The sequence below is a fragment of the Mobula hypostoma genome, chromosome 6 (genome assembly GCF_963921235.1).
Source record: "Mobula hypostoma chromosome 6, sMobHyp1.1, whole genome shotgun sequence".
Taxonomy (NCBI): domain Eukaryota; kingdom Metazoa; phylum Chordata; class Chondrichthyes; order Myliobatiformes; family Myliobatidae; genus Mobula; species Mobula hypostoma.
The window spans coordinates 104649231-104670770 of record NC_086102.1 but is presented as its reverse complement, the minus strand read 5'-3'; the positions used below and the strand labels follow the sequence as shown (position 1 = coordinate 104670770).

At 43.6% G+C, this 21540-nt stretch overlaps 2 protein-coding genes across 9 annotated transcripts in view; both read right to left on the bottom strand.

The window, feature by feature from the left end:
• The window catches only part of LOC134347606 (5'-AMP-activated protein kinase subunit gamma-1-like), a 63594-nt gene extending 61042 nt beyond the window's left edge, over nucleotides 1–2552 (bottom strand). For all 3 annotated transcript variants that reach the window (XR_010018208.1, XM_063049962.1, XM_063049964.1), the window contains exon 1: nucleotides 2436–2552. Coding sequence is in view for 2 of the 3 variants with exons in the window: in XM_063049962.1 (XP_062906032.1) it covers nucleotides 2436–2468 (33 nt within the window). In the remaining variant the exon portion in view is untranslated. The remainder of the gene's footprint in view (nucleotides 1–2435) is intronic.
• Nucleotides 2553–14825: 12273 nt separating this feature from the next.
• ttll4 (tubulin tyrosine ligase-like family, member 4) overlaps nucleotides 14826–21540 on the bottom strand; it is a 113154-nt gene continuing 106439 nt past the window's right edge. For 4 of the 6 annotated variants that reach the window (XM_063051354.1, XM_063051353.1, XM_063051357.1 and 1 more), the window contains one exon: nucleotides 14826–17700. In XM_063051354.1, coding sequence (XP_062907424.1) covers nucleotides 17616–17700 — 85 coding nt within the window. In that variant the 3' untranslated portion in view covers nucleotides 14826–17615. The remainder of the gene's footprint in view (nucleotides 17701–21540) is intronic. The other 2 variants (XM_063051358.1, XR_010018382.1) reach the window with 2 other exon arrangements.

Sequence of the window (21540 nt, the reverse complement as noted above, 5' to 3'; positions counted from 1 at the left end):
CCCCCCTCATCACTTTCATTCTAAGTTCTCCTCCTTCACTTCCTCCGCTACTCTGATTTCACACTTTTCTCAGTCTCATACGTCCTGAGCTTCAGTCAGTTTTCCCACCAGATTCTGCTCCTCTCAAACCTGCCTTCCTTCCTGTCCCATTTATCCATCCTGCTTCTTTCTAGACCCATTATTCCTTTTATCTTTAGAATCGTTCTCCTTCCTTCACTCAAGTTTTTTCCAGTCACCTTTCTCACTCTTACAAACACTGTCTCTCATTCACCCCTATTTTCTCCCTGCCTCTCTCTTCCTCTCACACTCTCTCCCTCTACCCATCTCTCTTCCTCTTACTTTCTCTCCTCTTGCTTTCACTCACTGTCACTCTATTTGTCTCTCTCTCTCTCTCTCTCTCTGTCACACACACACACACACATGCACATTCATTTCTCTCTCAATGGCAACATTCCACTTGTTCATCTTTAAAATGTTCCAGAACATTCTACCTAGAAAGTTTTACAAATCTGAATCCACAGTTTCAAATGTTGTCTCCTCTGCATCACTGTGCAGTTGTTAATTCAAATTTCCCACAGTTTCTAATTTAAAGGTGACACCATTGTGTTATAAATTGAATAAGTCTGATGGTCGACTGTACCCTACACCATCATGTTTATGATGGCAGCTGGTGACCCTTCCAAGTGGAGTGACAGAGGGTGTGTGAGAAGGGGTTTCTTTGACTTACAAAGAATTCAGAACAGAGTCTGACAGGTAATGCCTGTGTGTAATGTGATCCTCCTGTCTTCTTCTGGCAAACATCTATTTCTCTGCTGAGCCAACAGATTGACAGGGTCATAAAGATGGTGTGTGGCATGCTTGCCTTCATTGGATTAGTCATGGAATGCGTGAATGAAGGAGTTATGTTGCACCTTTATAAAATTCTGGTTAGGCTACATCTGGAGTATTGCAATCCATTACAAGAAGGATGTGAAAGTTTGAAGAGGGTGCAGGAGAGGTTGACCAGGATGTTTCCTGGATTAGAGAGTGCAGGCAATATAAGGAGAGGTTGGACAGACTTAATCTTTTTATCTCTGGAGCAACAGAGGCTGAGGGGAAACTTGATAGAAGTTTGTAAGATTATGGGGGTTATAGATAGAGTAGGTAGCTGGTCGGTGGTACAGTGCCTTAGAGTATAAGGCTGGGGTTCAATTCCTGCTGCTGTTTGTAACAAGTTTGTACGTTCTCCCCGTGACCATGTGGATTTCCTCCGAGCGCATTTCCACGTACATTTGGAAAATTGTGCTCAGTTCAGGAAGGATGTGGAAGCCTTAGAGAGGGTGCAGGGGAGAATTACCAGGACACTGCCTGGACTAGAGAGCCTGTCTGATGAGGATAGGTTGAGTGAGCTAGGGCTTTGCTCTTTGGAGCGAAGGAGGATGAGAGGTGATGCAGTAGAGATGTACAAGATGATAAGAGGCAGATATAGAGTGGATTGCCAGTGACTTTTTCCCAGGGCAGAAATGGTTAATAGAAAAGGCATAATTTTAAGCTGATCGTAAGAAAGTACAAAAGGTGTGTGAGACAGAGCTAAGTTCTTTGCACAGGGGGTGTGGAACACCCTGCCAGGGATGATGGTATAGACAGGTACATTAGGGGCATTTAAGAAACTCCCAGCTAGGCAAATAGATGTTAGAAATATGGAGGGCTACGTAGGAGAGAAGAGTTAGAGTTAGGTTAACATAGTGGACTGTGCTGTAGTGTTCGGTGTTCGAGGTTAAAGCTCATCTATTTTTTCCATGATCAAAGTGTCTAATATGCATTTAAAGTGGGGGGGGGAGTGGGACAGTTTTATTTACACCAAGCTGGTGCTGTAATCCGGGCTCCCTCAATATGAATGCAAACATTGCACTTGCTTTCCTTACTGCCAACTCACAGGGGTCAGGATCAGAGACAGGTTTAATATTTCACTGACATGTTGTTTTGTTGCAGCAGTACATTGCAGTGCATGATAATCAAAATTACAGTAAGAAAAACATTTTTTAAAAATTAAGTAAGGTAACTAGTGCAAAATGAGAGACAAAAATATTGAGGTAGTGTTCATGGTTGATTGACAATTCAGAAATCTGCAGCCAGAGGGAAAGAAGCAGTTCCTGAAGCATTAAGTGTGAGTCTTCAGGCTCCTGGACCTCCTCCATGATGGTAGCAATGAGAAGAGGGCATGTACTGGGTGATGGCAGTCCTGGGGAGGGGGCAACTGACAGCATGCACGAGCAACAAGAAGAGAGAGTTAACAAACCATGCATGGACAAGAAAAATGAGGAGAGTGAAGAACAAGAACAGGTGTAAAGTCAAGTGCAAATGAGGGAGAGGGAGTAGAGAGGCAAACTGCAGAACAAGCTCAGAGGAAGGTATTATGAAGACACTGGAGGCACTGCAATGCCCGGTATTTGTACCTGTTCTATTGGCTCCTCACAAGCTTCTTGCATTCTGTGTCCGGCGCTCTCAGCATAGATCAAGTTTAAACCGCACACACATGAAAGCCTCCTCCTTCAGCAGCGCTCCATTCCCAGGATGGAATGCAAACAGCTTACTTCACTGCCTAAACTTGTCGCATCAGCAGACTCGTTTAGGAGTTCTCCTTAGTGGGAGCTAACTGACTGTTGCTGGATATAAACACGCTACAGCTTCACTGCTCACATCATTCACTGAAGGGCCACACTTAAAGCAGGAACAAGACTGAATGGGAGGGGGCAGATAAATCAGAATCAGGTTTAATATCACTGGCATATGCCGTGACATTGTTGTTTTGTGGCAGCAGTACAGTACAACACATAAAATATACTAGAAATTACAATAAGGGATGTATATTAAAAACAATTAAATAAGTATGCCAAAAGAGGACAAAAATGTGAGGTAGAGTTCATGATGATGTATGGATGTCCTGGTAAGATTCAATTGAAAAGTCTGGGCGTTTACATATCTACACAATAATGGATTATTGTGAGTTAACTATTGGCTGAAATCTAAACACGTGCTTCAGTTTATATAGGACATTGAGTCTAACGAATTCCCAGGCAGATATTTTTCAGGGAACTGTGGAAGAAACGTCAGCAAGGTATCTGATCCTCTCTGCACCAGCTTCCGTGCGTGCAGAACCGTTTGGCACGGACTAGATGGGCAGAGGAGTTTTTCCTGTGCTGTAGAGCTCTATGGCTCTATACCTTAGACAATAAGACAAAGGAGCATTCGGCCCATCGAGTCTGCTCCACCATTCCATCATGGCTGATTTATTATTCCTCTCAATCCCATTCTCCTGTCTTCTCCCCATAACCTTTGACACCTTTACTAATCAAGAGCTTCTCAACCTCTGCTTTAAATATACCCAAAGACTTGGCCTCCACAGGAATCTGTGTGGCAATAAATTCCATAGATCCACCAAGCTCTGGTTAAAGAAATTCCTCCATCTGGTTAAACTCATTGGTCACCTGTGGTACTGACTTGCAGGTCCTATAGTAGTGAACTGGAAGTCACACTGAAATCAATGGAGGCGATGTTGATGGCATGATGGACTGGGTTCTGGCAACAATTTGCACTGCCCTGGGAAAGCAGACAACACAATCAACGGTCCCTCACATCCCAGCCATTCTCTCTTCTTCCCCCTCTAGGAGATAGAAAAGCTTGAAAACACATAGCAGCAGACACAAGAACAGCTTCTATCCCACTGTTACAAGAGTATTGAACAGACCTTTTAAAAGTGAACATAGTCATAGTCATACTTTATTGATCCCTGGGGAAATTGTTTTTTGTTGCAGTTGCACAATAATAATAAATAGTAATAAAACCATAATAGTTAAATACTAATATGTAAATTATGCCAGTAAATTATGAAATAAGTCCAGGACCAGCCTATTGGCTCAGGGTGTCTGACCCTCCCAGGGAGGAGTTGTAAAGTTTGATGGCCACAGGCAGGAATGACTTCCTATGACGCTCTGTGTTGCATTTCGGTGGAATGAGTCTCTGGCTGAATGTACTCCTGCGCCCACCCAGTACATTATGTAGTGGATGGGAGACATTGACCAAGATGGCATGCAACTTAGACAGCATCCTCTTTTCAGACACCACCGTGAGAGAGTCCAGTTCCATCCCCACAACATCACTGGCCTTACGAATGAGTTTGTTGATTCTGTTGGTGGCTGCTACCCTCAGCCTGCTGCCCCAGCACACAACAGCAAACATGATAGCACTGGCCACCACAGACTCGTAGAACATCCTCAGCATTGTCCAGCTGATGTTAAAGGACCTCAGCCTCCTCAGGAAATAGAGATGGCTCTGACCCTTCTTGTAGACAGCCTTAGTGTTCTTAGACCAGTCCAGTTATTGTCAATACGTATCCCCAGGTATTTGTAATCCTCCACCATGTCTACACTGACCCCCTGGATGGAAACAGGGGTCACCATTAGCTCTCCTCAGGTCTACCACCAGCTCCTTAGTCTTTTCCACATTAAGCTGCAGATAATTCTGCTCACACCATGTGACAAAGTTTCCTACCGTAGCCTTGTACTCAGCCTCAACTCCCTTGCTGATGCATCCAACTATGGCAGAGTCATCCGAAAACTTCTGAAGATGACAAGACTCTGTGCAGTAGTTGAAGTCCGAGGTGTAAATGGTGAAGAGAAAGGGAGACAAGACAGTCCCCTGTGGAGCCCCAGTGCTGCTGATCACTCTGTCAGACACACAGTGTTGCAAGCACATGTACTGTGGTCTGCCAGTCAGGTAATCAAGAATCCAGGACACCAGGGGAGCATCCACCTGCATCGCTGTCAGCTTCTCCCCCAGCAGAGCAGGGCAGATGGTGTTGAATGCACTGGAGAAATCAAAAAACATGACACTCACAGTGCTCGCTGGCTTGTCCAGGTGGGTGTAGACACGGTTCAGCAGGTAGACCATGGCATCCTCAACTGCTAGTTGGGGCTGGTAGGCGAACTAGAGGGGATCTAAGTGTGGCCTGAACATAGGCTGGAGCAGCTCCGGAATAAGTCTCTCCAGGGTCTTCATGATGTGGGAGGTCAATGCCACCGGTCTGTAGTCATTGAGGCCGCTGGGGCGCGGCGCCTTTGGCACAGGGACAAGGCAGGATGTCTTCCACAGTACAGGAACCCTCCAGAGCCTCAGGCTCAGGTTGAATACATGGCGAAGTACTCCACATAGTTGAGGGGCACAAGCTTTGAGCACCCTGGTACTGACACCATCCGGTCCTGAAACCTTGCTTGGGTTGAGATGTTGCAGCTGTCTTCTCACCTGTTCAGCTGTGAAGCCCACCGTGGTGGTTTCATGTGGGGAAGGGGTATAGTCATGACAGCAGGGTGGGGGACTGTGAGGAGGGGTAGGAGGGGAGAGTGGAATATGTGTTGGTTGGGGGTGGACAACAGATGGCTCATGTGGGGGATGGGCAGGGGCCACAATGTCAAATCTATTAAAGAACAGGTTAAGTTCATTGGCCCTGTCCATACTGCCTTCAGCTCCTCTGTTGCTAGTTTGCCGGAACCCAGTGATGGGTCCTCATCCCCCTTCAGACCTCTCTCATGTTGTTCTGCTGGAGTTTCCACTCAAGCTTCCTCCTGTACCTGTCTTTAGCCTCCCTGATCCTGGCTTTCAGGTCCCTCTGTATTGTCCTCAGCTTCTCCCTATTTCCATCTCTAAACGCCCTCTTTTTAGCGTTCAGGATGTCCTTAATGTCCTTTGTCACCCATGGCTTGTTATTTGAATAACAAAAGACAGTTCTTGTCAGAACATTGCAGTCCACTCAGAAGCTGATGTAATCAGTGATGCACTCTGTGAGCCCATCAATATCCTCTCCATGTGGCTCACAGAGTGCCTGCCAGTCTGTCACCTCAAAACAACCCTGGAGCGCCTCATAAGCCTCCTCCGACCATTCCCTCACTGTCCTCGAGGTTGCAGGTTTACTCTTCACCAGAGGCACGTAGCAGGGTTTTAGATGCACCAGGTTGTGATCTGACCTTCCCAGTGGGGGGAGGGGAGAGGAGCTGTATGCATCCTTAACGTTAGCGTACATCAAATCCAGAGTCCTCTCCCCTCTGGCTGTACAGCTCACATACCGCGTGAAGTTGGGTAGTGTTCTAGCCATAGTAACCTGGTTGAAGTCTCCCAAGATGGTAGTGAGGGCACTCGGGTGCTGGGTTTGTAATCTGGCTATGACGGTGTAAATGATGTTAGACACCGACATTGGGTTGGCAAAGGGAGGGATGTACACAACAACCACAATTGCATGCGAGGTTTCCCTTGGCAAATAATATGGCCGGAGTCCAACAACAAAAAGTTCAATATCCGGGCTACAGACACGTTCCTTGATCGTAATATGCCCAGGATTGCACCATCTGTTATTTACCAGAACCGCCAGCCCCCCTCCTTTACGCTTACCGCTCTCAGTGCAATTCCGGTCAGCTCGAATGGTCTGGAAGCCCTCTATGGAAACGCTTTGATTGGGTATGTCCTCGTGCAGCCACATCTCAGTGAAGCACATGACTGCTCTCCCGAAACGTTCTCTGACTCCTGACAAGCGCCGTCAGTTCGTTGATTTTATTCCCCAGCAATCTCACATTTCCCATGATGAGAGAGGGGAGACACGGTTTATAACTTCTCTTCTCCATAAGCCTCTGTTGTCTCAACCCGGTCCTCTTCCCTCGCCTTTTTGATCCCCCTCTGCATCAGCCAGGATGTCCGCTGCTCTGTTCGCTAAGCCGGCGGGCATGAGCGCAATCAGCTGGTCTCTGGAATAAACAATGCGGCCATCCTGCTGCCACGCTAACGAGACGTGTCCAAATGTAACTAATTCCAGCGCTAAAAAAACAAGTAAAACTCTCTCCACCAGCATGTTAGAGAGGGTGCAGCTTCAACGTGTTACCGTGAGAAAAAAATACAACAAATAACTAAGTTAAAAAGTTCAAAACTAAGAAACTACGGAGCAACTGTAACAGGCTGCATCCTGATCTCTCAATCTATCTTGGTGTGCCCTTACACTGTATTGCCCACCTGCACTGCACGTTCTCTATAACCATAACACTACACTCTACATCACACACAAAATGTTGGAGGAGCTCAGTAGATCAAGCAGCATCTATGGAAAGGAATGAACAGTCGATGTTCCAGACTGAGACATTGCATCAGGACTAGAGAGAAAGTGGGAAAATGCCAGAATAAGGTGGTGGGGGAAGGTGAAGGAGGATTAACTAGAAGGTGATGGGTGGCGACTATTTATTCCTTCCATAGATGCTGCCTAACCTGGTGAGTTTGTGTGTGTTGCTCTGGATTTTCAGCATACGCAGAATCTCTTGTGTTTACTATATTCTGCAAGCTGCTTTCTTTTTACTACATTGATGTAATTAAGTATGTCATGATCTGTCTGGATAGAACATGAAACAGTAGATTGTCACTGTACCCTGGTAGATGTGACAATAATAAACAAACCATGCGGTGGATTCTAAGCATTGGTATTGGTTTACTATTGTCACATGACCAGGATACAGCAAAAAAACTTGCCTTGCATCCTGTCCTTACAGATCAGATCATTACACAGTGTCCTGAGGAAGAATAAGGTAAAACACTAATTACTACTATTATGTTGACTCAGGCTTAGGGGCCGGTGTTGGGCACGATGACGGACTCTCCACTTCTCCCTCTCCCTCATCAGTGTGTTCAGTTCATCTACATTAGCCGCGCCGCTGTCTTCTAGGAGCGTGTTGACCATAGTCTTGGGAGGGCACCCAGGGTTCATCCTCCCATGCTTGGGCTCCCATATGATGACTAGGCTGGCAGGTAGCTCGGGGTGGCGTAGACAGTGCCCCAATAGTTGCAGTCTTCTCGCCTCGATTTTAGTGGTGAGCATCGGTAGGTGGTCATAGAGCTCGACATTCGTCATGTGCTGTTGCCAACTCACGTCAAGAGCCATCCGGAGCATTTGTGTATAGCAACCATCTAGAGACTTCCGCATAGTCTTGGTGAGTGTCCAAGTCTCGCATCCTTATGTGAGAATAGACTCTATGACTGCTATGAAGATCCTCTTTTTAAGCCCTCTGGTCAGGTCCGACTTCCAGATTTCCTTCATGTCGTTCATAGCCCTCCAGGCCAACGCCTTCTGTATCTTTATGTCCTTCTCTGAACTCATCATTCTTGACCCAAGGTACTTGTAGTCAAAGACTTTTTTAATGGTATCATTCTTTACGGTCTTGAGAGTACCCTCGTCACAGTTAAACACCATGTACTCTGTCTTTTTAGCGTTTAGGTGAAGTCCAACTTTACTGCACTCAATTTCCACTTTTGTCAGTAGCTGCTGTGCTTCCTCCATCTGATCAGAGAGCAGGGGCTATGTCGTCTGCAAGATCAAGATCTGTGAGCATAACTGGTCTGACCCTTTTGGTTCGTCCTGGTTTTATGGTAAAACCAAGTTGTCATGATCTTTGGTAACTTGATGTAGAGCGTAATCAAGGATGATTATAAAGATGTAGGGTGCCAGATTGTCTCCTTGCAGCACACCAGCTAGGAGCTCAAACACTGCTGTTTCTCCATCTGGTGATACAACTTTCGCCATGGTTTTGGTATAGCTGGACTCTATTGCTCTCAGTAGACAGTCTCGGTCTGGCACTCCGTAAGCTGAAAAACACTAACAATGCTAAATAAAGTGTAAGGGCTACTAAAAGAGTGCAGTGCAGGCAAACGATAAAATGCAAGGTCATAACGAGGTAGATTGCACGACCAAGAATTCATTTTATTTTACAAATCTGTGTTCAAGAGTCTGATAACAGTGGGATAGAAACTGCTCTTGACCCTGGTGGTAGGGGACTTTGTATCTCTGCTGGATGGGAGAGAGGAGAAGAGAGAACCTCTAGGTGGGTGGAGACTCTGATTACACTGGCTGCTTTACCAAAGCGATGAGAAGTGTAGACAGAGTCATGGAGGGGAGTCTGGTTCCGCAATGTGCTGAGCTGTGTCCACATTTCTCTGCAGTTCCTTGTGGCCACGTACAGAGTAGTTGCCATATTGAGCAGGCATGAGCTGGTAGTATAGCGGTTAACGTAACACATGAAAGCACCAGCTGTAAGATTGGGGTTCAATTCCGGATGCTGTCTGTTAGGAGTTTGTTCACTCCCTCTGTGAGTGCTTCCATCTGGCAGATGGTACCGCAGCATTAGAGCCAGGGCTAACAGGATAAGGGACAGTTTCTTTCTACAAGCCATTAGACTTATAAATTCACATATCTCTACATTGTGACAACTCATAACGCAAAGATTTTTACTACACCCTCACGTTGTGGGATGGTTCAACTCAGACAGACAGTTAAAATTACACCAGGGTGATAACAATTTCATGCAACTTCACTCTGGTACTCTATGATCCCCTAATTAACCAATTTTCTCTTAAGAATCATCTCTCCATTTTTTCATTCTCTTTCTTCAGCAACGGTCTTAGTCAAACTATGGACTTTGGCCATATTCAAGCTCAACAGTAATGACATGCAAGCCCAAACTTATAAACTGATTCATACAAATTTGTTTCAGGTGTGACTTAGAGTGGTCTCAGAAACAGATGAATTGAGTAGCAAATAAGAAAACCAATAAGAAAAATAAGAATTCCAAGTTTCCTTTTAAAGTACTCTCACACGACTGCACAGCCAAACACCTGAGTAATCTCATTGTCAAATTCACTGATGACACGACCGAGGTGGGCTCATCAGCAATAACGATGAGATGGCCTACAGAGAGGGGATAGACGAAATCAAGGCCTGGTACTTATTGATTTCAGGAGAACTTACACCATTCACAGCCCTTTACATTGGTGGAAACTATGAGCAGTTTCAAATTCCTGGGAGTGCACATCTTGCACATCTTATGGTTCCAAAACGCATCCTACACAATTAAGAAAGCCCACCAATGTCTTTACTTTTTGAGGATGCTGAAGAAAGCTGGACTGTGCACAACCTTCTACAGATGCGTAGCGGAGAGCATCCAAATGTGCTGCATCACTACATGGTACGGAAACTGCACTGCGATGGACAGGAAGGCTCTGCAGCTGATAGTCAAAACTTCCCAGTGCATCACCGGCAGCAGTCTACCCACCATCAAGGACGTATATACAGAAAGGTGCCGGGGAAAGGCCAGTGATGTCATGAAGGATTGCACCCACCCTGCTCGTGGGCTGATTGTCCCACTCCCATCAGGGGAGGAGGTTACTTAGCATCCATGAAGGACCACCAGACTCAAAAACAGTTACTTTCCCCAAGTAGTAAGGCTGATCAACACCTCCATCCATTAACCCACCCCACCATTTCTCCACCACTATATAATTTCCTGTCAGTCACCTTATGTGTGATACTCGAGTACCTAGTGTTACTTTATGAACATACAATCAATATTTGTATCCAAGCTATTGTATGTATTTATATTTAGTGTGTTCTTTTTTGTTGTGTTCTTTATCATATTGGTTTTTTTTTGCTACATCGGATCCAGAGTAACAATTTTTTCGTTCTCCTTACACTTGTGCACTGGAAATGACATTAAACAATCTTGAAGTCAAGAGGGTTGAGAGCTTCAGGTTCTCAAGAGTGCATCAGCAATCGCCTATGCTGGTCCAACATTGTAGACAACATGGCCAAATCTCATCAGCATCTCGACTTCCTCAGGAGGCTGAAGATATTTGGCACTTCCCCTTTGACTCATACCAATTTTGATTAACGCTTCATAGAAAGCATCCTACCTGATGCAACACAGCTTATAGAATCACAGAACAGGCCCTTTGGCCCATCTAGTCTATGCCAAACTATTACTCTACCTAGTCCCATCGACCTGCACCAGACCAAAGGCTTCTATACCCCTCCCATCCATGTACCTATCTAAATTTCTTTTAAATATTGAAATCGATGCAGCATTGTGCTGGCAGCTCACTCTACATTCTCACCACCCTCTCAGTAAAGTTCACGCTTATGATCCCTTAAACATTTCACCTTTAACCCATGACCTCTAGTTTTAGTCTTAACAAACCTCAGTGGAAAACGCCTGCTTGTATTTACCCAATCTATACCTACATAATTTTGTATACTTCTATCAAATCTCCCTTCAATCTTCCACGTTCTAGGGAATAAAGTCTGAACCTCTACAACCTTTACCTACAACTCAGGTTCTCAAATCCCAACAACATCCTCGAAAATTTTCTCTGCACTCTTATTTAAATCTTTCCTGTAGGTAGCTGACCAAATCTTGACACAATACTCCAAATTAAGCCTCACCAACATCTTATACAATTTCAACATCCCAACTCCCACACTCAATATATTGATATATGAAACCAATATGCTGAAATCTCCTTTTAACGACCCTATCTACCTGTGACACTATTTTCAAAGAATTATGGACCTGTATTTTCAGATCCCTCTGTTTTACCTCACTCCTCAGTGCCCTATCACTCACTGTGTAAGGCCTACCCCCTTGCTGGTCTTCCCAAAGTGCAACACCTCGCACTTGTCTGCATTAAATTCCATCTGCCATTTTTCAACCTATTTTTCCAGCAGGTCCAGATCCCAGTGAAAGCTTTGATAATCTTCCTTGCTGTCCACTACCCCCCTCAAACTTGGTGTCATCTGCAAACTTGCACCAATCCCTATGGCACACCGTTAGCCACATACCTCCAGACAGAGAGGCAACCATCTGCAACCACTCTCTGGGTTCTTCCACAAAGTTAATGTCTAATCTAGTTTATTACCTTTTGACCAATCTTCCATGCAGGACCTTGTCAAATGCCTTGCTAAACCACTGCCTTTTCTTCATCAATTGTCCTGTTAAATTCTTCAAGAACTGATTGATTAGACACTTATTATGCTCAATGTCGACTATTCATAATCAGTCCCTGTCTACCCAAATACTTATATATCCAATTCCTTAGGATACCTTCCAATAACTTACCCACTACTAATGTTAGGCTCATGGCCCTACAATTTCCTGGTTTATTCTTAGAGCACTTCTGAATCAATGGAACAACAGTAGCTATCCGCCAATCCTCAGCACTTCACCCATGGCTAAGGTTATTTTAAATATCTCTGCTAGGGCCCCTGGATTTTCCACATTAGGCTTCCACAGCATCCAAGGGAACACACTGTCAGGCCCTGGGGAATTATCTACCCTAATTTGCTTCAAAGCAGTAGACACCTCCTCTGTTATCAATATAGGGTTCATAACCTTGCTGCTGCTTTGCCTCACATCTGTAGACTCCTTGTCTGCTTGAGACACCTCAGGTCTTCTCTTAGCCTTCCTGATTTTCTTCATAAGCATTCTCTTGCATTTCTTGTACTCCTTATGAATCTCATTTGTTTCTGCCTGCCGATACCTGCTCTGCAACTCCTTTTTTCTTAATTGTGGCTTCAATATCTTTCAATGACCAAGATTCCTTAAACCTATTATCTGTGCCTTTTGTTCTGACAGGAATATACAAGCTCTGTGCTCTCTAAATTTCACTTTTGAAGGCCTCTCATTTACCAAGTAAGTATGCCTTTTCCAGAAAACAACCTGTCCTAATCCACATTTGCCAGATCCTTTCTGATAACATCAAAATTGACTATTCTCCATTTAGAAATCTCAATCCGAGGACCAGATGTATCATTTTCTATAATCACCTGGCAACTACTGGCATTATGATCACGTGATGCAAAGTGTTCCCTAGGCAAACTTGTCATCTGCCCAATTTACAATGACCAATTAACCTATCAACTGGTACGCCTTTGGACTGTGAGAGGAACATGGAGCACACAGAGAAAATCCATGCATTCCACGGGGAGGATGTAGACTCCTTACAGATGATGTCAGAATTGAACTCTGATGGCCAGAGCATTAGTAGTTTCGTATGCTACCAAGGCGCCGACTGCAAGTGGTCTATGATATAATCCTATTAATTTGGTCATGCCTTTTGTATTCCTCAGTTCTACCCATAAAGCCTCACTAGATGAGCTCTTCAGTCTGTCCTGACTGAGCACTGCCGTGACATTTTTCAGTAATGCCACCTCTTCCTCTTTAATCCCTCCCGCTGTCACGTCTAAAACAACAGAACCCCATAACATTGAGTTGCCAGTCCTACTCCTCCTGCAACCAAGTCTCACTAATGGCTACAATGTCATAACTCCACATGCTGATCTATGCCTTTCCTACTATACTCTTTGCTCTAATATACGCAGCTCAGACATTAGCCTCAGCATCCTCAACCTTTCGATTCCTGACCTTGTATGCAGGCTCAACATCTTCCTCCACCACTCCACTATCTGTTCTGGCGCTCTGGTTCCCAATCCCCTGCAACTCTAGTTTAACCCTCCTCCCTCATAACACTAGCAGACCTTCTCAATAGGATACCATTACCCCTCCAGTTCAGGCGCAAATTGTCCCTTTTGTATAGGTCCCACCAACTTTCCTAGAAGAAAGCCCACTGATCCAAAAATCTGAAGCCCCCACACCAACTACTTACGCCACATGCTAAACTGTGTGATCTTCCCATTTCTGGTCTCACTAGCACACGGGACAGGTAGCAATCTTGAATTCACAGAACTGGTGGCCCTCCCTTTTAACTTAGCATCTAACGCTCTGAAATCACTTTGCAGGACCTCATTACCCATCCCTACCCATGCCATTGGTACCAACATGAACCATGACCTCTGGCTGCTCATCTTCCCACTGAAGAATGCTGTGGACTCAATTTGAGATGTCACTGACCCTGGCACCCAGGAAGCAACAAACCACTGGGAGTCTCTTATCATCCATAGAACCTTCTTTCTGTTCCCCTAACCAACATATCCCCTATCATAACTGTTTGCCTCTGAGCCACAAAGCCAGATTCAGTGCCGGAGACCTGACTGCTGTAGCTGTCTTCTGCTAGGTCATTCCCCCACCAGTATCCAAAATAGTATAACTGTTGTTGAGGGGAATGGTCACAGGGGTAATCTGCTCCCTCCTGACAGCATGGTATGACACTACTTTGCCCAAGACAGCAAGAAACTGCAGAAGATTGTGGGCACGCAAACGTGAGAAATTCTGCAGAAGCTGGAAGTTCAAGCAACACACATCAAAGTTGCTGGTGAACGCAGCAGGCCAAGCAGCATCTCTAGGAAGAGGTACAGTCCTGACGAAGGGTCTCAGCCCGAAACGTCGACTGTACTTCTTCCTAGAGATGCTGCCTCACCTGCTGTGTTCACCAGCAACTTTGAAGAAGGTTGTGGGCACAGTTCTACCTCCATGAACTCTGTCTACAGTTCTTGCTGCCTCAGTAAAACAGCTAGCATAATCAAAGACCTCTCTCATCCCATTCTCTCTCGCTCCCCCACCCCTCCATCGGGCAGAAGATACAAAAGCCTGAAGGCTCATGTCACCAGGTTCAAGGTCAGTTCCTATCCCACTGTTAACAAATTTTACATTTGTAACTTAACAAATTTCACGGCACATGCTAAATAATGCATAATAAACCTGATTCTGATTCTATAAGACTATTGAACAGTCTCCTAGTATGATAAAATGGACCTGACCTCACAATATGCCTTGTTATGGCCTGCATTGCACTCTCTCTCTAACTTTAATAGTTTATCCTGCATGCTGCTATTGCTTTACTGATGTACTGATGTGATTAAATAATCTGTCTGGATGCCATACAAAAAGATTTTCACTGCACCTCAGTACATGTGACAAACTAATTTACCAAAAATTCTTAAGTTACACAGATCAACACTGTAGCCCCTCCACAATTTCATGGATTTTGAAATTGGATTTAAGTAAACAAACACCAGGCAAACAAGAGAATACACAACATAGTTCTCTTTATTAGTGATTTTAAAAAATCTGTTCAACACACAACAGATTTTGAATTATTACAAAATGGCATCACAGTTTGTATCTAGTGCACATCTCCATACGTTTATTGGAACACTGGCTCCTGCAGCTGGAGGCAAGTGCAGAACTAGTCGTGGAGAAACCAAAAGTTGAACCACTTTGAAAATTTGAGAGACCTTCCAGTCTTGTAAATAATTTCTTTCTTGAATGAGCTAATGTAGGTGAGACCCAGCTCTTTACCCATATAGTCCTTCATAGACACTGGAAAAACACCAAACCATTCCAGCTGTATCAAATTTAATACAGATACATGCATGTAAAAATGGTGTAGATTCAACCCTTTTACTTTTAAACATTATTAAGAATCTTATGTTTAAAGCAGTACCACATTTCAGTCTTCAGCCTTAGGAATCGCTAATTAATATGCACACAGATGTTCTGAAACTTATTCAAATTATTGCCATAATGGAAATTTGACTGTTTCTGTTATGGGGGAGATAAAGGGCTCCAAGTGGTGACAATCACTAATTGTTCTTGCACTAACAGGCTTATTATTATTAAACCAAGTGGACTAAGCAGGCATCCCACGAGGGATATCCACTGCTTTGTTAATTAGTTGTTCTTTCACTAATCAGAGCTAGTTTGACCCCTGATTCATTGGTATATTGTAAACGTTAAAACTACAGCAAGCCCAAGACATGTTAAAGATGACTGTGAAAGCAGTCTGATAGTACTAATGGTTCTATTCTTTCATCATTTCTAATAAAATCATCATTGTTTATGTGAGAGATCAGCTGTGGAGTTTTATTGTAAACCCAGCATTTTCTAAAGGCTACAGAAACACCAGCAACAGGAAACCCCAGTCCATCACTGCACAAACTTCAGTACGCTTATCTCCATCAGCTAAAGTGTCCCCAAAAGCTTCAGCAGGAAGCAAGCTGGACCAAAAGTGCTTCATGAATTCCTTCAGCTATTGATCTTATGTTTGTTTTCACAAGGATCAGGATACAGATGAAAGAAAAACAATCAGGATTCCCCTTGTGGGGGTGTGGGGGAGGAAAACAACTCATTACATGTGGAAGGGACAATATGGTTAAGTCTTTTACAACCAGTCAGAATTGGGACACAAGGCACACTTTGTAATGCCTAGGGTGACAGAACAAAAAAAAAATTTTTGGATGAGGCACTTCAGTCTTCAAGGCACTTCGTACGTATGCACATAAGGGTTGATTAGTACTAGAAGTTGGAACTATTTGTTCTGAAGGGATGGAGGGTGTAAATGCTCACAATGGAATTTAGCCATTTTATATATCCAAGAACAAGCAGTCAAATCAACTCCTCTCAAAATTAGTCAGGACAGTTTATCCATGTCACCATACTGACCTTCTGATAACATCCAACTGAAAGATGGAGATTAGAGACAATACTTCCTCTAGGTAGAAAGAGGTGAGATCTGCTCACTGAAATTCTGGAACTTATTCAACTTTTGAGAGGTAAAGACCAATGTATTGGGCAGAAACCTGCTCTCCCAAGTGAGATCAGTTGTTTGTGTACAAAATCTCAGGTAGGAAGATGACACAAACAAGGTTAACATAACCTGATGGTTAATATACAGTGTATTCTTTTCTATTAAAATCCTTTTCCTTTTTTCCTATGGTCAAGACCTTGCAACAGAACTATTCCCATCCCATCAGCAACCACTGATACAAAGGTATTTCAGCTCTCCTGAGCCACAGGCTGGCTTGTTTTGAGTACACTCTAACTTTGACAAGACTGGGTGTTTTCCAGTGGATACAGAAAATACAAATCATTTATCAAGTCATCACAAATGCTACTCACAGACTAATCAGTCATTTAGCTCAGATCTTAAAGCCTGTAAAAACAAACGACTGGTTACCGACTGATTAAGGCAGTCATGGTGCAAGACTGTTCACCAAATGCTGTAAACTGTTTGTGCAAACATTGCAGTTTTTACAAAATTCTGAAGTAATATTTTGTGAGCAACTTCTAGCTGTAAGGCAACTTTAGACCTTGAGGGCTTTTTGGTATAAAAGAATGATAATCTTTAAATCACACAAGGCACTAAGTCAATGACAGGTCACACAACGATGCTTGCACAGTGAGGGATGGAAAACAGCAGTGAAAGTATGCATTGGGTCTTAATGATAAATGAGAATTAACATTACACATTCACTGGGCATGTCATAAAACACTTCACTTCACGCCACTTCAAAGACGTTCTTGGTGGCATAGACCGACAATTTTGCTCAGCACAAGAATTTACAGCCCAACTGCAAGGCCATTTTGAATACTGTATAACAGTTAACTGTGGTGAAGTAGCACTTGCGTTCATCCAAAATGGAGGATTATCAAGAGGTTAGCCGGTTTCTAACGTCAGCCAAATAAGGAGTGGGGTGGAGTGCCGCAGGGAGCTGGTAAAATTTCTGTACATTAATTCAGCATTTCCTTAAGGCTAGCACTCATTTAGATGCATAGTTTGCACTGTCATAATGTAGTAAACAACTGGTGTCAACGCCAGGTCCTGAATTGAAGAGGTTCTGTGCTCAACAAATACGGTCCAGAGAACAAGTCTGCACATGACAAACGGCTAACTTCCCTGCTCTCCTTGACCTCTTCCTCAGCTGAGGTAGACTTAGGAATCAAGCTCTCAGGAATTGACTGTAGGTTCTGCCCGCAGAAAGGGGTTGGCGGGAAAACGAGTACTACTCTGCTGGCCATCTGTGGTAGCAGCTTGTTCAACAGCCCTCAGGTCAGCTGTTGAATGGCTATCTGCTTCTGTGGCGGTGGAATGGATTCTTGCTTCATGGCTGTAATTTGTGGTGAACTTTGACTGTGGGGGGAGAAAGAAAAGAGCAAGACGTTATGAAACATGTTGAAGCTTTACCTCAACCAATTCCAACTGTTATAATAAGAATGCATTGGGAAACTACGGCTAAAACCTCTGTTGTTCTGTTGGCACCAACCATTTTTTAAACCAACATTCTATTTACCCAACCACATTTTGTTTAAAGTTTCAGACAAGAAAGGCAACACAGAGTTGGTGTCTGAACAAAAGGCTACTTATTGAAACTTGGTGCACATTAGGAGACCAGAAAAAACTGTGCACCGGACTTTGGAACAGCCTCATTCAAAGTTCAAGGTTCAAAGTAAATTATCAAAGTGCATACATGTCATTTTCTTGGGGGCATACTCAAATCTATAGAATAGTAAACATAACAGAATCAATGAAAGACAAGACCAACTTTGCACACTGGTTGAACGCCCAACTGTGCAAATACAAAAAGAAGGAAAGAAATAATATAATAAATAAGCAACAAATACTGAGAACATGAGATGAAGGGTCCTTGGAAGTGAGCCCATTAGTTGTGGGAACATTTCAATGGTGGGACAAGTGAAGTTGAGTGAAGTTATCCCCTTTGGTTCAAGAGCCTCATGGTTGAGGTGTAATAACTGTTCCTGAACCTGGTGATGTGAGTCCTGAGGTTCCTGCACCTTCTTCCTGATGGTAGCAGTGAGAAGAGAGCGTGTCCTGGGTGGTGGGAAATCCTGTCAAAGGATGCTGCTTTCCTGCAACAGCGTTTCAGGTATATGTTCTCAATGGTGGGGACAGCTTTACCCGTGATGGACTGAACTGAATCCACTACTTTTAGTAGGATTTTCCATTTAAGGGCATTGGTGTTTCCGTTCTGGGCTGTGATGCAGCCAGCCAATATACTCTCCACTACACATCTATAAAAATTTGTCAAAGTTTTAGATACCATGCTGAATCTTTGCAAACTCCTAAGGAAGTAGAGGCACTACCATGCTTTATTTGTAATTGCACTTGTGTGCTGCACCCAGGACAGGTCCTCCAAAATAATGACACTTGAAGAATTTAAACTTGCTGACCATCTCCACTTCTGATCCTCCAATGAGGACTGGTTCATGGACCTTTGGCTTCCTTCTCCCAAAGTCAATAATCATCTTCTTGGTCTTACTGACATTGAGTAGAAGGTTGTTGTGATGGCACCACTCAGCCAGATTTTCAATCTCTCTTCTATATGCTGCTACAGCAACAACTTTGATTGATAGACAGACAGATAGACAGACATACTTTATTGATCCTGAGGGAAATTGGGTTTCGTTACAGTTGCATCAACCAACTGTAACAAAAGAACTATTAGACACTGAATATGGTATTTTTGCTGTGCTTTGCTGCACAGTCTTAAGTGTAAAGTGAGTAAAGTAGGGAGCTAAGAGCACAGCCTTGTGGTGCACCTGTGCTGAGGAGATCGTGGAGGAGATGTTGTAGCCAATCAAAACTGACTGGGGTCTGCAAGTGCGGAAATTCAGGATCCAATTATACCAGGAAGTATTGAGGCCAAGGTCTTGAAGCTCATTGATCAGCTTTGAGGGAATGATGGTATTGAACGCTGAACTGTAGTCAATAAAGAACATTCTGATGTATGCATCTTTGCTGTCCAGATGCCCCAGGGTTGAGTAAAGAGCCAATGAGATAGAATCTGTTGCGGACCTGTTGTTCCAGTAGGCAAATTAGATCCAAGGCACTTCTCAGGCAGGAGTTGATATGTTTCATCATAAACCTCTCAAAACACTTTATCACTGTAGATACAAGTGGTACTTGATGGTAGTCATTGAGGAAGGTTACCACATTCTTCTTAGTCACTAGTATAATTGAAGCCTGGTTTAAGCAGTTGGGTATTTCAGACTGCCGAAGTGAGAAGTTAAAGATCTCAGTGAAAATTCCAGCTAGTTGATCAGCACAGGTTTTTAGTTATTAGCCAGGCAACCCGTCTGGGCCTTGGAGCCTGGAATCACAAGATCAATATGGTTGTGGGAGTTCCTGATGGCTCCTCCATGTTTTGATCGTCAAAGCAAGCATAGAAGGCATTGAGCTCATCTGGGAGAGAAGCCCTATAGTCACATATGTCACTTGATTTTACTTTGCAAGAGGTGATAATATTCAAGTCCTGACACAACTGTCGAGCATTCTTCGTTAGTTCAAGTTTAGCCCAAAATTGCTACTTCACCCGTGAGCTGGCTTTCCAGAAATCGTACCTGGACATTTTGTAACTTTTTGGTCACCAGACTTGAATGCCTCTGACCTTGCTCTCAGCAGACTGCAGATTTCATGGTTCATCTATGGCCTCTGATTGTGCAAGACCAAGGAGCTGATTATAGACTTCAGGAGAAGGAAACCGTAGGTCCATGTGCCAATCCTCATTGGAGCATCAGAGGTGGAGAAGGTCAGTGACTTTAAATTCCTCAGTGATATTATTTCAGAGGACCTGTCCTGGGCCTAGCACACAAGTGCAATTATGAAGAAAGCTCTGCAGGGCTTCTACTTCCACAGGAGTTTGTGGAGATCCTACATGACATCTCAATCTCTGACAAACATCTATAGATGTGTAGTGGAGAGTATATTGACTGGCTACATCACAGCTTGGTACGGCCCAGTTCATCACGGGTAAAGCCCTCCCAACCATTGAGCATATCTACATGAAACAGCGTTACAGGAAAGCAGGCTCCGTCATCAGGAACCCTCCCACCACTCAGTGCATGCTCTCTTCTTGCTGCTGCCATTAGGAAGAAGGTACAAGAGCTTCAGCACTCACCATCACTAGGCTCAGGAACAGTTATTACCTCTCATCCATAAGGCTCTTCAACCAAAGGGGATAACTTCACTCAACTTCACTTGCGCCATCATTGAAATGTTCCCACAACCTATGGACTGACTTTCAAGGACTCTTCATCTCATGTTCTTGATATCTATGCTTATTTATTTATTATTATTTCTTCTTTAATTTGCACAGTGTGTTGTGTTCTGCACTCTGGTTGAACACCCTAATTAGGCAGTCTTTCATTGATTCTGTTATGGTTATTATTCGTTAGATTTATTGAGTATGCCCACAAGATTAATCTCAGGATTGTATATGTACTTTGCCAGTAAATTTACTTTGAACTTTGAATGATTTTGTGGGGACACAATCGTCTACAACTGTTTTAATAAAGTCCGTGACAACCATTCAGATCCACAGATGAGTTGTTTAATACAGCCCAGGCCACTGACTCAAAGTAATCCTGTAGCCACTCCTCTGCCTCCCGCGACCACCTCTTTGTTGTCCTAATCTCTGGAGCTTTGCTCTTTAGCCTTTACTTGTATGCAGGTAGTAGAAGGACAGCCAAGTGATCCCATTCTCTAATCACTCTCTGCATATGTGATTATGCAGAAAACCTACTTAAATGTATTTTGATTGTTATCTTTCTCTGAGTACATCATTACATGGGAGGCTTAATTAACAGCAAATCTAGACCTTGGTTTACAGAATAAAACAATTATCCATGAGTTTAATTTAGTTAATAGCAAATCTAAGTTTTTGCTACAACAATAATCAGAGCATTGAGTATAGGAGTTGGGATGTAATGTTGAAATTGTACAAGGCATTGGTAAGGCCAAATTTGGAGTATTGTGTACAGTTCTGATCACTGAATTATAGGAAAGATGTCAACAAAATTGAGAGAGTACAGAGAAGACTTACTAGAATGTTAACTGGGTTTCATCTCCTAAGTTACAGAGAAAGGTTGAACAAGTTGGGTCTTTATTCTTTGGAGCGAAGAAGGTTGAGGGGGGACTTGAAAGAGGTATTTAAAATTATGAGAGGGATTGATA